This window comes from Lepidochelys kempii, chromosome 1 (genome assembly GCF_965140265.1).
Source record: "Lepidochelys kempii isolate rLepKem1 chromosome 1, rLepKem1.hap2, whole genome shotgun sequence".
NCBI classification, from domain to species: Eukaryota; Metazoa; Chordata; order Testudines; family Cheloniidae; genus Lepidochelys; species Lepidochelys kempii.
Window position 1 is genome coordinate 12,234,309 of NC_133256.1, and position 18,159 is coordinate 12,252,467.

At 40.6% G+C, this 18,159-nt stretch overlaps 1 protein-coding gene across 4 annotated transcripts in view; it reads left to right on the forward strand.

Annotated features, from left to right (window-relative positions):
- Window positions 1–18,159, forward strand: part of FCHSD2 (FCH and double SH3 domains 2) — a 223,353-nt gene that overhangs the window by 130,703 nt on the left and 74,491 nt on the right. For all 4 annotated transcript variants that reach the window (XM_073334756.1, XM_073334750.1, XM_073334766.1 and 1 more), the window contains 2 exons: window positions 3,562–3,616; window positions 4,012–4,140. In XM_073334756.1, the coding sequence (XP_073190857.1) occupies window positions 3,562–3,616; window positions 4,012–4,140 (184 nt within the window). The remainder of the gene's footprint in view (window positions 1–3,561; window positions 3,617–4,011; window positions 4,141–18,159) is intronic.

The window sequence follows — 18,159 nt, forward strand, 5'->3', positions numbered from 1 at the left end:
ATCACTTTTTTTTTTTTAAACATCCCTCAAACTTGTTCGCCAAGAATGGCAAAGTTGTGTACATGGCATCTTTAAAAAGAAAGTAATTACCTGTTATGCATTTTTTATAAGGTAATGTAAAAGGATGCCCACTCACTTCTCCTTAAAGTTTGAAGTATTTTCTTTTATTATTTTTCATTTTTAAGAAAAAGTTATTTAGAAAAAAATGTTCTTCGGGGAGCTCTTTCCACACAATTCAGGAACTGAAAAGTTCTGGAGGTGGTGACATACAACTGGCTGGAGGAGGTGGGAATATCATACGCTATCCACCCACTTCCTCAAAAGATCAGAGGTTGAGCTAGGGGAATTTGGCCCAGTCTCACATTGGTATTGTAAAGATTAAAATGACAGACTATCATATGGTATGCAGAAGGCCTGCTTCTGCAGGCAGATAAAATCCAATTTGCATTAGATTTGTACAAATAGTTGGCCTTGTGTATACAGTGCTGTTTTCTTCCAGTTTCTTAAATGAGCATTTTATGAAGGCTGGGAGTATAACATAAACACTATCAAATTCTAGATATCCTTTTTATACTAGAATTTACTGACATAAGTTTTCAGCTTTCGTGTGCACATTTTGTTTTCTAATTGGAACTAGAAAGTTATCCAAAATATTGGTGGTTTGAGGGTTTTGGAAAGCTAAATTTGGATGAATGTTATAAACAACTAAATGTTGTAATGAATGTTATAAACAGCTTTATGCAATTAGTCAACTAAAAATCAAGTGTAAATCTTAGAAAAAGCAGGAAAAAGGTAAAATATTTTATTTACCACAAGTAAGGGATTGTATCCTTCTCCATTTATAAATCTTACAGAAAAAAACACAGCTTGGGACAATCTAATTCACCTGGGAGTTCAGAGATGGTGCTAACTAATGTGGATACCTTTTGCAACACATTAATTTAAAAAAATAAAAATAAGAGTAACAGTACCAGAAATAAGAATAACAGTACCAACTATTAATCACTTTCAAATTGTGGGCAGTAAAAGGGCATAGTTAGAGAGCCCTCCATGAATCCAAGGATTCTTATGTTTGTGGGAAGCCCAACAGGGCTTTAATGAAGCCTGAGGCAATCTTAATTTTTTCACAGAAATCTCTCCTTAATGTAGAGTTGCCCTTGAGAGGGATTCCAGAGACCAGGGTGGGTGGAGGAAGCCAGGCTACAGCCATGTTGCCAGAGAGCTGGAAGGAGCTCCAGGGGCCCTGAAGTTGCTGTGGAAGCAGAGGACATTCAAATTGAATGGGCAGGTCTCAATCAGATCTCCCTGGATCCTGGAGGCCAATTACATGCTCTTTCAATAGGGAGCCCAACACTCTTTGTAGAGCTTTCCTTCTCCTGCCCCCTACTTGGGGGCAGGCCCGCCGACAGCAATTCCACGCCCCAGGGCCTTCCCTCAGGGGACGTGGGGCCTGGGGTGGAAGTGACGAATTCGTCACTTCTGGGACCAACCGTGCTGACCAATCGCAACTGGCTGACGGAGGCCCCCAAAGCATGAGGCCTGGAGCGGTTACCTCGATTCTCCGTGCCCTAGGGATGGTTCTGCCCAGGACAGAACAGTCAATGGGCCCCCTAGAAAGGTCCTTCTGACATTTGGGCAGTGCTGCACCTGTGCTGGCTGGTGCCCAGCGAGCTGCTGCACCTGAGCTGCTGAGCACGATCTTCCGGCATGGCCAGGGCTGCCACATGCCCGCCTGGCTGCCTTCACTGCTGCCGGGAACCCCCCTCACACGCCTAGGAGCCCTGCGGCCCGCCCGGGGCTCCTGGCCCCTTTTAAATTGCCTGGACCCTTAGGCAATTGCGCCCTTTGCCCCCCCCCCCCATCGGCAGGCCTGCTCGGGGTGGGAGGGGTCTACGTGGCCTCGATTGGCAGCTCAGAATAGAACAGCTATTGTGTCTTGGGGATGGAGGTCTTCTTAAAACAAGTATAGAAGCTACCAGTCATTGAGGAATCCTTTTTCTTACTCTTCTGTCCTCCACCTGACACACCAAACAGTCAATATATGCCCATTGGCTTTTTGTGGTAACATTGCATCACAGTAGTTGCCAGCTTCTTTAGAATAGACTTAGGCCAGGTATAAACTAATATAGCTATATCTGCAAACCCTCCTAGTATACACAACACTTACCTTGAAAAAAGTGCTTTTGCCAGTATAGCTTATCCTGTTTTACTTTAAAGCAAAAGCCCTCTTATGCTGACACAACCTTATATACTCTAGGGCTTTTGCCAATATTGTAACATAATTAAAAAAATTCTAGCCATCATTACTATCCCAGCTAAAGTTTCTAATGTAGACCCAGTTTCTAATATAGACTTAGTGGGAAAACTGTACTGAAGTTAAATGAGAGTAGTGGAGGTATTTATCCATAGGGATGGTATGGTTATATATCATATCATCAGAATCAAATGTAGCTAAAGTTGGTGTTTTATCAGTTTTACGTATGAAATTTTAGAAAGCTTTTTAAAAAATTGAACAAAGTTATTTTAACCAGGAATAATTTTGTCCATGGAAGGATGCTCCAGTCCTACCCAAAAAGAATGTGTAATGTTCTCTTTGTGTACAACAGTTATTTAGGGCTGTTGTTATTTACTCCATTTCAAATGCCATCTTCTTGGGTGGTATTTATGGATGCTTGTTGCTCATAAAGTGAGATAAAACACAAGGTAAAATTTACAGTTATTGGATAATGTTTTATTTCTGAGAACACTGGTTGTTTTGACCTCTTCAGGGTTAATATGTTTTCAGAAAGCTTAGCTATCATCTGATTTAAAGCATTAGTTCATAGTGTCTGTTTCACAATTTTTTTTCTCCCTGTAGTATAAACAGAATAATGTTTCAGAATTCAAGTGTTCATGATTTTAGTTAAGTTTTCCTTCATACCTCATTGCAAATAAGCCTGATGTTCTTAAGATGCTTGTATGGGTTCTGGCATTTTTTTAAATGATTAACCTGGAAAAAACAAACAAACTGATTCCTACCCTCTGATCAAAGTTTCAAAATTAGTCTAACATCTGCTTTTAAAAAATTCTTTGTGGGCAGACCTCACTCAACCTTACCTGAATTGATTGCTGGTGATTTTACATTGCTACCCCATTAGAAGGCAAGTAGCTCAAGTTTGCAACCCTGGCTATCAAATGGAAGACTTTCAAATAGCCAATAAGCAACAAACAACAAAAGAACTTTGAGAGTTCCTGTTGCAACCAGAGCTTTCTGCCGTGTTGTATTTAATCATTGTTTGAAAATTAGTGTAAGACTGAGCAAAACATTTCAGAATATGCAGTGAAGATAGCTGATTATGCAAATGAGCTTGTTCAATGTGTGTAACCACTTCCTAAAACCCTTAATTTTTACTCTTGAATATAAAAATAAAATGTTTAGCCTAAAAAATTGCTATTGAATTATTTTACTGCATTTATTTAACCCCAAAGGAAACCTCCCCCTTATCAGATAGCCTATTTATGTCCCTATCTATCCCAGAGACAACTTCTGATATTAATCTATTCTATTGACTTTTAATACAGGTCCAAGCTTAGTCTTTTTCAGTCAAGGATAAGCTTACAGAAGGCAAGTGTAAAGGTGAGTTTAAAAATAAATTATCTACTCACTAAAACTATAGTAAAGCATTATGTCACTTTCATGGGACACATAACTAATGTTATCTTGAAATCTAGAAAGGCCTCATGTTTTATCAGGCATACTGTCTTTAAAACGACTGACCAGTTGGTACAGAATGTTTCCCCATAATCAAGTACAAGCACATGATGGATCTGTTCAGCCATTCACAAATTTGTGCTGGAATTTTGCCTAATAAAAATTGTATAAAGTATATGTACAAATAATAGAAATATTCTTCAAAGTAGCAACAAATATAACAACCCATCTAAAGCCATATATATTTTAATGCTTTGTTCATAGTATAAAAGTACAAAATCAGCTGCCTTATATTTTGATTTCCTTTTTTTAAAATATAGTTAAAAGCACGACGGTCCGAGTGTAATTCAAAGGCTACCCATGCAAGGAATGACTACCTTCTCACTTTAGCAGCTGCTAATGCACACCAGGATCGCTACTATCAGACGGACTTAGTGAACATTATGAAGGTAAGGGAGCTAATGTAGTTTGATTTTCATTATCGGGGTGGGGATGAGGATTCATGAGATACAAATATTGTTTTCATGAAATACATATGTTGACATCCATGTACTTTTATCCAAATATACCAGGGTAGGTCACAATATTAACCCTCCTCTATGTTCCTGATCACCATCAACCCCAAAATAAGAGAATTTGGTAACGCCCTTTCCATTCCACTAGTCTCTCTGGAGACTGTTAAACAGAAGCTACTAGAGTTAGACATTTTAAATCATCAGGTCCAGATAACTTGCATCCAAGAGTTTTAAAAGAGCTGGCAGAGGAGTTTGCTGAATGATTGTTAATTTTCAAAAAGTTGCGGAGTACTGCATACGTTCCAGAAGACTGGAAGAAATCTAGTGTTGTGCCAGTATTTAAAAAGGGTAAACAGGATAACCTGGTAATTATAGGCCTGTCAGTCTGATATTAATCCCTGGCAAGATAATGGAGTGGCTGATACGGAACTCAATTAACAAAGAATTAAATGAGGGTAATATAATTAATGCCAATCAACATGGCTTTATGGAAAATAGATCCTGTCAAACTAAATTGATACCTCTTTGATAAGATTATAAATTTGGTTGATAAAGGTAATAGTGTTGTTGTAATATTCTTAAACTTCTGTCAGGCATTTGACTTGGTACTAAATGATATTTTTATTAATAAACTACAACTATATAAAATTAACAAAGCACACATAAAATTGATTAAAAACTGGCTAGCTGACAGGTCTCAAAATGTAAGAGAAAATGGAAAATCATTATTGATCGGGTGTGTTTCCAGTGTTATCAGTGAATGGAAGAAAACAAAATCATCACTGATAAAAATTGGGAAAGTGGTAAATAATGAAGAGGACAGGTTACTGATTCAGAGCATCCTGGATCGCTTGGTATATATCTAGGAACAAAGAATATAGACTATACTTATAGAATAGGGGCTTCTATTCTGGGAAGCAGTGACTCTGAAACAAAGATTTGGGGGTGGTGATGGATTATCAACTAAATACTAGCTGTCAGTGTGACTCTGTGGCCAAACAAGCTAATGCAATCCTGGGATGCATAAACAGAGTCTCTGTTTGACACTGTTGCGACTAGTTCTGGAATACTGTGTCCAGTTCTGGTATCCACAAATTCAAGAAGGATGTTGATAAATTGAAAGGATTCAGAGCAGAGAAGTAAGAATGATTAAAAGATTAGAAAGTATGCCTTATAGTGATAGACTCAAAGAGCTCAATCTATTTAGTTTAACAAAGATAATATTAAGGGATGAATTGTTTACAGTCTGTAAGTATCTACATGGGGAACAAATATTTAATAATGGACTCTTCAGTCCAGCAGAGAAAAGTATAACACATCTGGAAATGTGTTATATCTGGAAATAAGGGGCACATGGTGTATTCTACATCACTGATGATTTTTAAATCAAGATCGGATTTTTTTAAAAGATCATAGAACCATAGAAATGGAAGGGACCTCGAGAGGTCATGTAGTCCAGTCCCCTGCACTCAGGACAGGACTCAGTATTATCTAGACCATTCCTCACAGGTGTTTGTCCAACCTGCTCTTAAAAATCTGCAATGACAGAGATTCCACAACCTCCCTAGGCAATTTATTCCAGTGCTTAACCACTCTGACAGTTAGGAAGTTTTTCCTAATGTCCAACCTAAACCGCCTTTGCTGCAATTTAAGCCCGTCGCTTTTTGTCCAATCCTCAGAGGTTAGAGATATGCTCGAGCAATTATTTTGGGGAAGTTCTATGGCCTGTGTTACACAAGAGATCAGACTAGATTATCACAATGGTCCCTTCTGGCCTCAATCTATGAATCTCTATAATTTTTTTCCTTTCCTAGCTAAGTTTCCAATCTCCATTGCTATGGGACGTAATGTTCATAGTTTGCTTTTAAAAGGGTACCTCTTGGATATGACAGTAATAAAAAATATTGGCAGGTATTTATCTTTTACGAAAACATTAATGATTAGACCTTTGTTGTCTCAAGTGGAAATTAAATACATATTGTCTATTAGACATCCAGGAAAAGCTACCAGAGTAAATACACCTGTGGGCTATGTCACAAATATCAGCAGTCTCCAACAGGCACACCAAGTACATCCAGATTTGAGAACTGACCTGATGACACAAAATAACATGAATCATTACTAATCCTATGTAATCTAAAATATTATCCATGTTCTATTTTGTATGCTTCAACTACTAGTATATTGTCTGTATGAATTTAACAAATGGCATTTTTGTACACTTTGTTTATTTGGGGAAAGTTTAATCTTTAGATTTAAAAAAAAAATCGCACAAAAATTCAAAACACTTAACTGAGCCATCTATTGTTTCTTTTTTAAAGTAGGGCTTCTAAGAGTGGGGAAAACTCAGTAGTTGGCCATCCTCATTCTATTGTGAGTTTTTTTAAATGCAAAGGGTCTTATATGCTCTTTTTCTAGCAGAGATATTTTTAAAAAGCAGTATTCAGGTATAAAAATAGTTCATATTTGGTTTAATGTTTGTTGCTTTGGAATTTGTCTTTGGATTTGGCTAATAGCCGTCCTGTGCCTACTCTATCTGATGTTTACACATTTTCTATTTATATTATTCTAAAATGGTATAAATTTCCAATGTTTTAACCAAATGGATACACTTTACAAATGAAAAATGGCTTGAAAATGTTTGTTCATTATACGTTATTTCTATGTAAGAATGTAAAGCTTGTAGCTTATTTGCAAATGTTTCAAAAACTGCAGTTCTTTTGGTGTGTGATACTGGCTTTTTGTGTGTTTTTAGCTTTAATCAGTTTATTGTTTCCAGAATAAGAATTTGCACTGTGTATTTTTAGTGTTGGGACAGTGGTCTACTTATCTATTTCACAGTGCACTCATTTGATGTGCTTGGCTGGAATACATCCAATCTGTTGTCCTCAGTGCTGACGGCTGCTGACTCACAGTTTTTATAGTCGTTACTGTAGAACTCTGTGCAACTCCCATTGCAGTGACCTTGCAGTTTCTGAAGCTTTATCGTGCTGCTTTGAAAGCTTGCTGTTTTGTTCTTGTTTTTTTTATGAAATCAGTTTCATATGTTAGTCGGTAGAGCTGTAAAATAAATGGCCAGTTATCTTTGCTATTTATTTACATTTATTCCATTCATTTATATTTATTTTGAATTACCATGCATAGTTTTGTCTACTGAGAATGTCAATAATTAAGTCATACCATTCTGAATATGGCAGCTCAAGATGTAATTTTAAATGTTTTTAAATGCATGTTTTTATATTTAGTCTTTCAATGTATGTAATGTACCTGTCAGAGATCTCTAGATGCACATACAATTTGACACACAAATTTCATAAAATAAATACATTTTTAGCTTAAGCTTGCTACAAAGGTATACAAATGATTGTTAGTGAAAGCACCGTGTGTAATTATGCTTGTTTCTTCTTTGTGTTAGAAGCACCAGTAAGGATTGAGGAGCTTATGTACTAGCCATTGTACAAAGATATTGAAACACATACAGTACTACCTGCCATGAAGAGTTTACACATTTAAAGACAAGAGGAAAGTAGATGTCACAAATGAAAAGAGAGAATGGGAACATTTATATGTATGACTCTGAATCACTGAATATTTTCTTTTTAATTGCTACAAAATTACAAGTGTTTTTAAAAAAGCTAGGTGGTTATGCTCTAGAATCTAATGTTTAATATTTTTTTTTTAAAAAAAAAATTAGCCTCTGGCCCTTAAAAGTGTGAACTGAATGTCAACTGATGACAGTAATGTGTACCTGAGTCTGCCAACAGCCTGCAAAGTATCTCATTCATCTCACTGGGTATTAATAATGAAATTTGATGAAAAAAATTAAATGCCAATATTAAGGGCTTATCATTTAAGTAGAAATATCAGGCTAATGTTACATGTAGTGGCAGAGATGGGGATGGGGTGGTGGTATAACTAGTAGCTTTCAATAGATAGTGAACAAGAAATTTAATCCTCCTTCTTCAACGTTAGAATCAGTTGTACACCAAAGAAAAGACAGTGGGCCGCCACAGGGCCCACTGCAAAGCTAAGTTGCTCAGGCTTTGGTTTCAGCCTGAGCTGACGGGGCTCAGGGCCCCAGCCTTCAGCCCCATGCAGTGGGGCTTCGGCTTTCTGCCCTGGGTCCCAGCGAATCTAATGCTGGTCATGCTTAGAGGCCCCCCTGAAACCTGCTCATGGCTCCCCAGGGGGTCCCGGACCGCTGGTTGAGAACCACCGCTCTATATTATTAGAGTGAACACGATTCCAATTTGTTTAAATGGAAGACAAAAAATGTATATTTTTTTTTTATAAATTCCATTTCACTTTTAAGATTAATTTCTTTTCCAGGGAATCGTTTTGTATAAAATCTTATCTGTCTTTTTACCACTGGTTAACAAGATTTTAGCAAAGCTTTTGATACAGTCTCCCACAGTATTCTTGCCAGGAAATTAAAGAAATGAGGATTGGATGAATGGACTATAAGCTGGATAGATTGTCAGGGTCAACGGCTTGATGTCTAGTTGGCAGCCTGTATCAAGCGGAGTGCCCCAGGGGTTGGTCCTGGGGCCGGTTTTGTTCAACATCTTTATTAATGAATTGGATGATGGGATTAATTGCACCTTCAGCAAATTCACAGATAACACTAAGCTGGGGAGATAGGTAGATACACTGGAGGGTAGGGATAGGGTCCAAGTGACCTAGACAAATCTGATGAGGTTCAACAGGGACAAGTACAGAGTCCTGCACTTAAGAAGGAAGAATCCCAGGTACCGCTACAGGCTGGGGACCGGCTGGCTAAGCAGCAGTTCTGCAGAAAAGGACTTGGGGATTACAGTGGACAAGAAGCTGGATATGAGTCAGCAATGTGCCCTTGTTGCCAAGAAGGCCAACAACATATTGGACTGTATTAGTAGTAGCACTGCCAGCAGATCGAGGGAAGTGGTTATTCCCCTCTATTCAGCACTGGTAAGGCCATACCTGGAGTACTGCATCCAGTTTTGGTCCCCCACTGCAGAAGGGATGTGGACAAATTGGAGAGAGTCCAGCCGAGGGCAACAAAAATGATTAAGGGGGCTGGAGCACATGACTTATGAGGAGAGGCTGAGGGAACTGAGGTTATTTAGTCTGCAGAAGAGAAGAGTGAGGGGGGATTTGATAGCAGCCTTCAACTACCTGAAGGGGGGTTCCAAAGAGGCTGGAGCTCGGCTGTTCTCAGTGGTGGCAGATGACAGAATGAGGTGTAATGGTCTCAAGTTGCAGTGGAGGAGGTCTAGGTTGGATATTAGGAAACACTATTTCACTGGGAGTGTGGTGAAGCATTGGAATGGGTTTCCTAGGGAGGTGGTGGAATCTCCATCCTTAGAGGTTTTTAAGGCCCAGCTTGACAAAGCCCTGGCTGGGATGCTTTAGTTGGTGTTGGTCCTGCTTTGAGCAGGGGATTGGATTAGACGACCTCCTGAAGTCTCTTCCAACCCTAATCTTCTATGATTCTGAGATTACCAGGCTAATCTGCACACATTGCTGATTAAGCAATGAATCCATTGTTTGCTCATTCAAAAATAAGCAACGGCAAGAGAGGGATACGCCTTTTACTGTTAAAGGTGAACTGACTGCTACCTGTTGCTGTGAAAAATTCTGAAATAAACGTTGCTGTGGCAGTTGGCGTAAACTAAATAAAAATGTTCATTCGCACGATGTCTCCCATCACTCCTGTGAGGTACAGGGAAACAGAGACATGGAGTGGTTAAGTGAGTTCATGCAGTCACACAAGTTTCTGACAACTATGAACAGAATGAAGATGTCATGTCTCCTAGTCCTGTGCCTAACCACAAGATTATCCCTAATAAGAATAGTTTTTTTTCAAAACACAGTTTATATAAAACTTCTTGAGAGTCAGTGGACAAGTCAGTAAGTCTTCGGTTAAGATCCTTATTAAAGTAGATAGTTATTAAACGTTGGCTGTTGTGACAGGGTCAGGTCAGATGGCTACAAAAGAGTGGTCGAAGGTAGATACATTAGTTCCAGGTTAAGCAGGTCCCTTTTTCCTGGGTAAAATAACAGGGACTATTCCAGAACACTCTGGAACTTTCTAGAACTAATTAAGGCAGGCAGGCTAATTAGGACACCTGTAGCCAATTGGGAAGCTGCTAGAATTAATTAAGGCCCATCAGGACACCTGGTTTAAAAAGACTCACACTCCAGTTAGTGAGGTGCACGCAAGGAGCTGAGTGAGAGGGCGCACTGCTGGAGGACTGAGGAGTACAAATGCTATCTGGCATCAGGAGGACGGTCCTGTGGTGAGGATACAGAAGGTGTTGGGAGGAGGCCATGGGGAAGTAGCCCAGGGAGTTGTAGCTGTCACACAAGTGTTACACAAAACGCTATAGACAGCTGTGATCCACAGGGTCCTGGGCTGGAACCCGGAGTAGAGGGCAGGCCTGGGTTCCCCCAGCTCCCTCTTGGGGATACAGGAGGAGTTGACTTGGACTGTGGGTCCCACCAAAGGGGAAGGTCCCTGGCTAGGTGGACCAACAGAGACTGTGAGGATTGTTCTCCTTCCTTTGCCCCATGCTGGCCAGTGATGAGGTTATCTGAGTGAACGGCAGATTTGAGCCACGAAAGTGGCCAAACTGAGGGCTACTGTGAATCTCTGAGGCGAGAAAATCCGCCAATAAGCGCAGGACCCACCAAAGTAGAGGAGGAACTTTGTCACACTGTACATATTTTCATTGTAGTGCGCATTTTCTTCGTATTGCAAGTCACAAAGGGGTAATCTTTTGTTACCTTGCATCATGGACTGGAGTCACAGCTCTCACTAACATTTAATGGGCCTTGCATATTTAAGACAGTATGCAGAGTGCTGGAAATACACCCCCTAAAACTGTTCTCCTTATGGTTATGAAGAAACATCAGAGTGCTTCTAAGTCCTTCTTGCTTGAATCTTTTTTCAGTATCCTATTTGTAATTTTTTATGCTTCATTGCTGTCTTCTGGCCTGTTTTCCCCGTTATACTTCAATACTGGTGAGTAAGATGTGTAGCATATAGATATCATTAAGAAGAGATTTTGGTCCTTCCACATTTTTCTATGTCAGACCCAAAGGTCCAGGGGCAACACCATCCCTCCCTATGCTGTGTTTTGTCCTAGCTGACATTGCACCTTATATTTCACGTGGGTGCTTTTTCAGCTCTGGTGCATTCCTCCAGGATGTGAGAAGAAAGGAAAACCACAGAACACCGCTTCCGGGAGAAACCAGGGCACCAGCACCCACCACATGGACACCACACAACATTTGAACATCATCGGTTTATCTAGACTACCCCTCGCTGGAGCTGAATTGTTTGTACTCTCTCAGGCCCCACCACCAAACCTGATACAATGCTAACGTGTAGAACTAGAAAAATTCTTCCACTGACTCCACGTCAAAGAATTCTTTCATAATGACAACACTACTCACAATTACTACACCCCAGCTGACAATTATAAGAAAAAAAATCATCTGACTGGACCCCACAGAGTGGAAAAACCACGTTCTTGATCATTACATTGATTGCTTCGGGCAAAAAATTGGCTGTGAAATTCTTAACAAACATCACATCCACCACAATCTTTCAGCAAGTGTGAAGATTTGATCTCTACAGAAAAACAGGAAATATTCCAATATAACTTAAAAATCAGAGACATGGTAAATTATTTATAACTCACTGTTTGTAGAACTCTTAGAGCTTATAAATTTCTGCCTAAATTTCTCCTTCTTACCCCTTTTAAACTTTTTTTTCCTATGTTTTGGATGGACTAACAAACGGGTTATCATCAAACATACTCGATGGGGATCTGTGACGGGGTGTGCATACCCCGCACTAGACAAGATAGGGTTAATCTCACGTTATGGACAGTGGAAGTCCTGCCCCTCACACTGTGCTGGGCATGCTCCAACTGCTGCCTCAGTATAAAAGGGAGCAGACCAACTCATTCTAGACTGACTGCTGAGGAGGAAGGACACTTGGTGGAGACTCCAGCCCAGAGCTGCCTCAGCCTCTGAGTGCAGGAACCAGAGATTGCAAGGCCCAGACCGCAGACCTGTTGCCTGTGGCCGGCCGACTGGAGTCGGGATCCCAGCCAGCTACCTTCGCTGAGGAGCTCTGCACCCCGATGACTAACAGACCCCAGCTTTAGGACACACGGTAGGAAGTGTCCCAGAGAGGCAGGGTCAGTGGTATCTCCCACCTGAGGAGAGTCAGCATGTTGTGGTAGGTTCCCCGCTGGCTGGGTGGTGACCACACTCACCACAGGGAGGGTCCATGTCCCCCTGCCCCATCCCCACCACTCTGGGTGGCGGCCCCTTATTCTGGCCCTTTGGCTGCACAGCCTTGACATCAAGGGCAGTTGTACTGACTCTGGTCATTGGGCCAAACAGTCCTGAGCCCAAGGGCAGTTGGATTGACTCTAGTCATTAGGCCACAGAGCCCTGATCCCCAGAGCAGCCATACTGACTTGGGCCATTGGGCTGTACAGCCCTGACTCCAAGGGCAGTTGTATAGACTCTGGCCGCTAGGCCATGCGGCCCCGAACAAAAGGGTATCTATATTGACTCTGGCCATTAGGCATCATTGCCCTGCATCCAAGGGCAGCTATCTTGACTCCGGCCACTGAGCCATGCTGCTTCCAGACTAGGGATAGTCTGGTAGACTGTAGTCATGGTGGTATCACAACTCCAACCCTCCCGAAAAGAGGACGGGGGGGTGCATACCACACAACAGGATCCTACCCTGATATAAATCTTTCCTGAACCCCCACTTACAGCCTTCAAACAACACTCCAGCCTTTCCAAGCTTATCATCAGACACAAGCTCCCCACTGACTAGGACACATCAACTCAAAGCATCACCAGATCCTGCCAGTTAGTCTCTAAGGTGCCACAAGTACTCCTTTTCTTTTTTCAAAACCTGTAGTGTATCTCCACTGCTACAGTGATCAACACCCCGCACAACACACCTTTCAAGATTCATGGTTCCTAGACATGCATATCACAACATGAGGTATACCTCATCCATTGCACTAAATGTCCCAATAACAACTACATACGTGAAACCAATCACTATGCTCTCAAATGGACACTCACAGGAAAAAGATAAGATAAAAACACCCTATCACCTGTGAAAAGAAAAGGAGTACTTGTGGCACCTTAGAGACTAACCAATTTATTTGAGCATGAGCTTTCGTGAGCTACAGCTCACTTCATCGGATGCATCCTATCACCTGTGGTGAACATTTCACAAAGCCATCTGACCTTTCAGTCCTCATCCTCAAAGGAAACCTGCACAACACTATCAAAAGATGAGCCTGGGAGCTTAAATTCATAACTCTGCTAGACACTAAAATCATGGACTGAACAGAGATACTAGAATTATGGCTTATTACAACAGTCTGTAACCCACTAGCCCTGCACCCTTTTGATCTATGACCACAGAGGTGTTAATGGGCCATTCCACTTTGAATGGTCCCTTAGAATATGCGTTAACTACCTACATGAAACAATCTGTTCCACCTTGTGTATCTTTCCCAGACCTGAAGAAGTGAATACCCTTGTAAGCTATTTTACTCTTTTAAAAAAAATTGCTCAGAATGTGTGCCTCATTCACAGAAGATGGCTTTTGAATGCTTCTGTTTTAAAGTAAGGTCTTTAAATAAGAACTGCCTTAAAAGTGCAAAAGCATATTGGAAACAAGATTGGGAATAGATCTACAATAGAGTCATGAGTCATATTACAGAATATAAGAACAGCCATATTGAGTCAAACCAGTGGTCCATATAGGCCAGTATCCTGTCTACCAACAGTGGACCGTGCCAGATGCATCAGAGGGAATGAACAGAAAAGGACACTTTTGAGCGATGTATCACCAGTCATCCAGTCCCAGCTTCTGGCAGTTGGTGATTTAGGGACACCAGGAGCCTGGGGTTGTGTCCCTGACCGTCTTAGCTAATAGCCATTGATGGACCTATCCTCCATGAATTTATCTCATTCTTTTTTTGAACCCAGTTATACTTGAGACCTTCACAACATCCCCTGCCAACGAGTTCCACAGGATGAGTGTGCATTGCATGAGGAAGTATTTCCTTATGTTTGTTTTAAACCTGCTGCCTATTAATTTCATTGAGAGACCACTGTTTCTTGTGTTATGTGAAGGGGTAAATAACATTTCTCCTCTTATGGAAGCTGTTCTGTATTAGTAATCATTTTTGTTTTCCTTCTCTGCATCTTTTCCAATTCTAATATATCTTTTTTGAGATGGGGTGACTAAAATTGCATGCAGTGTTCAAGGGGTGGGTTCAAGGTACTATATGGATTTTTATATAGTAGCATTTTGCTATTTCCTGTTTTATCTCTCTTTTTCCCTAATGGTTCCTAACATTATTTGCTTTTTTGACTGCGGCTGCACATTGAACAGATGTTTTCAGATAACTCTCCAAGATGATTCCAAGATCTATCTTTTGTATGTATAGGTGGGATTATTGTTTCCAATGTGCATTACTTTACACTTACAAGATCCAATTTTATCTCCCATTTCATTGCCCAGTCACCCAATTTAGTGAGATCCCTTTGTAACTCTTCGCAGTCAGCTTTGAACTTAACTATCTTGAGTAATTTTGTATCATCTGCAAACTTTGCCACCTCACTGTTCAGTCCCTTTTCCAGATCATTTATGAATATATTGAAAAGCACAGATCCTTGGATAACCCACTCTCTCCATTGCAAAAACTGACCATTTATTCCTACCCTTTGTTTCCAATGTTTTAACTAGTTACAGACCACGAGAGGATCTTCCCTCTTATCCCATGATTGCTAACTTTGCTTAAAAGCTTTGGTGAGGGACCTTCTCAAAGGTGTTCTGCTATATTGACTGGATCACCCTTGTCCACATGCTTGTTGACTCCATTGAAGAATTCTAATAGATTTGTGAGGCATGATTTCCCTTTCCAAAAGCCATGTTGTTTCTTCCCCCAACATATTGTGTTTATCTATGTGCCTGATAATTCTGTTCTTTACTATAGTTTCAACCTGTTTGCCTGGTAGCGAAGTTAGGCATTTTTAAAAATTGGCGTTATGTTAGCTATCATCCAGTCATCTGGTACTGAGGGCGATTTAAGCAATCGGTAACATACCATTGTTAGTAGTTATGCAGTTTCATATCTGAGTTCCTTCAGAACTCTTGGATGAATGCCATCTGGTCCTGGTGACTTACTCCTGTTTAGTTTATCAGTTTATTCCAACACTTCCTCTATTGACAACTCCGCCCAGGACAGTTGCTCAAATTTATCACCTAAAAAGAATGGCTTGGGTGTGGGGATCTCCCCCATATCTTCTTCAGTGGAGAACAATGCAAAGAATTCATTTAGCTTCTCCATAACAGCCTTGACTTCCTTGAATGCTACGTTAGCACCCCAATCATCCAGTGAACCTGCTGACTATTTGGCAGGCTTCCTGTTTCTGATGTGCTTAAAAAAAATTGCTATTTGTTTTTGTGTCCTTAGGTAGTTGCTCTTCAAATTCTTCTGTGGCCTACCTTATTATATTTTTATACTTGTCGGAGTTTATGCTCCTTCTATCTTCCTCAGTAAGATTTGACTTCCGGTTTTTAAAGGATTCCTTTTTGCCTCTAACTGCCTCTTTTAAGCTGGTGCTTAGCCATAGTGCTGTTTTGGTTTTTTTTCATTTGGGGTATACATTTAGCTTGAGCCTCTATTATGGTGTTTTTAAATAGTCTCCATGCAGCTTGCAGGCATTTCATCCTTGTGACTGTTCCTTTTCATTTAACTAGTTCTCCTTTTTAAAATTAAATGCTGCTCTGGTGGTATTTATGTGTTTTTCCCTCCATATGGATGTGAAATGTAGTTATGTTATGTTTGCTATTACTGAGCTGTTCAGCTCTATTCACCTCTTGGACCAGACCCTGTGCTTTACTAGGACTGAATCAAGAATTGCCTGTCCCATTGTGGGTTCCAGGATTAGCTGATCCAAGAAATAGTCATCTATGGTATCTAGAAATTTTATCTCTGCATCCCTTTCTGAGGTGACACATATCCAGTAAGTATGAGGACAGTTGACGTTTTCCGTTGTTATTGCGTTTTTTACGTTTGTAGCCTCTCTATTCTCCCTGATCATTTCACAGTCATTGTCACCATCTTGGTCAGGTGGTCCGTAACATAGCCCGACTGCTCTAACTTGTTCTTTGTGATTTTTTGAGCATGTATATCAGAATGAAAACCTTGTGCTTTGTTTAATAGCAAGGGACTATTTAAAGATATTTGTGCACCTTTCATTATTTAAAAAAAAAAAAATTCCTTTCACAGCCTGACAAACCTCACTAGGTTGCATGACTAACTAAAGCACTTTTTCCCTCTAGTCAGAGCCTCCATAGTGTGCTAAATATTATGGTATTGGCTTTTGGATGAATTGGGGGAAAGCGGGATAGTTTCAATAGACAGAATACTTGATATTCTTTGACATTGTGGTTTCATTTATGGGGATTTTCTGTGTATCAGTCACCTGTTACATGCCTTCCCTATTTACTCTGTACTTTCTTGCTTATTTTTGGTATGAGGAAGTAAAATTGTTTAGACTGGCTGTCTTGTGCTTGATTAAGTTTCTTGTGATGTTGCAGACTTAAATAAGAAACCAGTTGTACATAATTTTCCTTTAACGTCATATTTTTACTTCTCTTTTATCTCCAGTGTGTTTGGGTGCCATTGCTTTAGTTTGAAAAGGCAAAATTCCATACAGCGTAGGTAGGTCTCCTGCCTACCCCTCACTTCTCTGAAACTGGATCAACTACATTAACTAAAGATGCGAGGATGGACCACAAGGGAAGAGGCAGCTTCTGTGGCTGTCTGCACTAAACACGTTTTTCAAAAATTTCCCACCAATGCGAACACCAGTTTGCCTCCATCACCGTTAGCAACTTTGGGAGTCCTGAATATTCAGCACTGTGTCATCTAACCCTGTTCACAGCAGTTCTAACTGTCAGTGTTTAAAACAGTATCAGCAACTGCCATTTAATCTACTCTCGGACTCGAGACTTTGCTAGCAGCAGTGGAGCTGAACTGGTGTTAGCAATCGTAGAAGGGACCTGAAAGACCGTCTAGGGGCTTTATAGATTTTGGCTAAAGCCTTGAGTTACACACAGAAATTATTTGGCTGCCAGTGCAGTGTCAGACAGCAAAACCAGCTCCCATGCCTTCCTGAGTGCCAAGACCTGAGTATCCTCTACCGAGCTCTACCAAAATGTCCACCTTTCTCCATTTGACAAGGTAGTTACTTGGTTCAGTGCAAAAATCTGCAGTGCATTTAACGTTGTAAAATTTGGAGCAGTGAGATGTAAATTAAGGAGAATATCAAAATTAATGAGTTACACAAGATTGCTATATTGATTGGATTGGAGGGGGCAGTTGAAAAGTTGAAGTTAGCCAGTGTCAGTTAGTCTCCTCCTCAGCATGTTAATGTACCCTATTCCATTGCACACAGATACAGAGAAATGAGTGGCTGTGCAGCTGAACACCCCTTCCCCACTGTTCACTACATCTTTTTCCCGCTCCCATAATTTCTCCTTACTTGCTTTGTGAACTCTGTCATTGATGTCCCTCTGAGAAGACTGAGGGAATCTTCAATCTTAGCTTTTCCTCTTCAGACTGACAGGGCATCCATCCTTATTTTATCTGAAGATGATTGATTGGGAAACCCTTCAATTCTGATTGATCAGCTGGGTGACTCACTAATGATCAAGATAATCCCTGGTCTGTGGGGACAAGGCCCCCATTCACAGGCCCTGATGACCGAAGTTCTAGGGAACTAGAGTAATTGAAACTAAACCATATAAATAGTAATGCCTAGAGCAGCTGTCGCTAGATTAGTCTGGGTACTTAAGCATTTTAACTAGAGCTGTGCAGGGGGTGGAAATTCCATTTCACAAAGGAT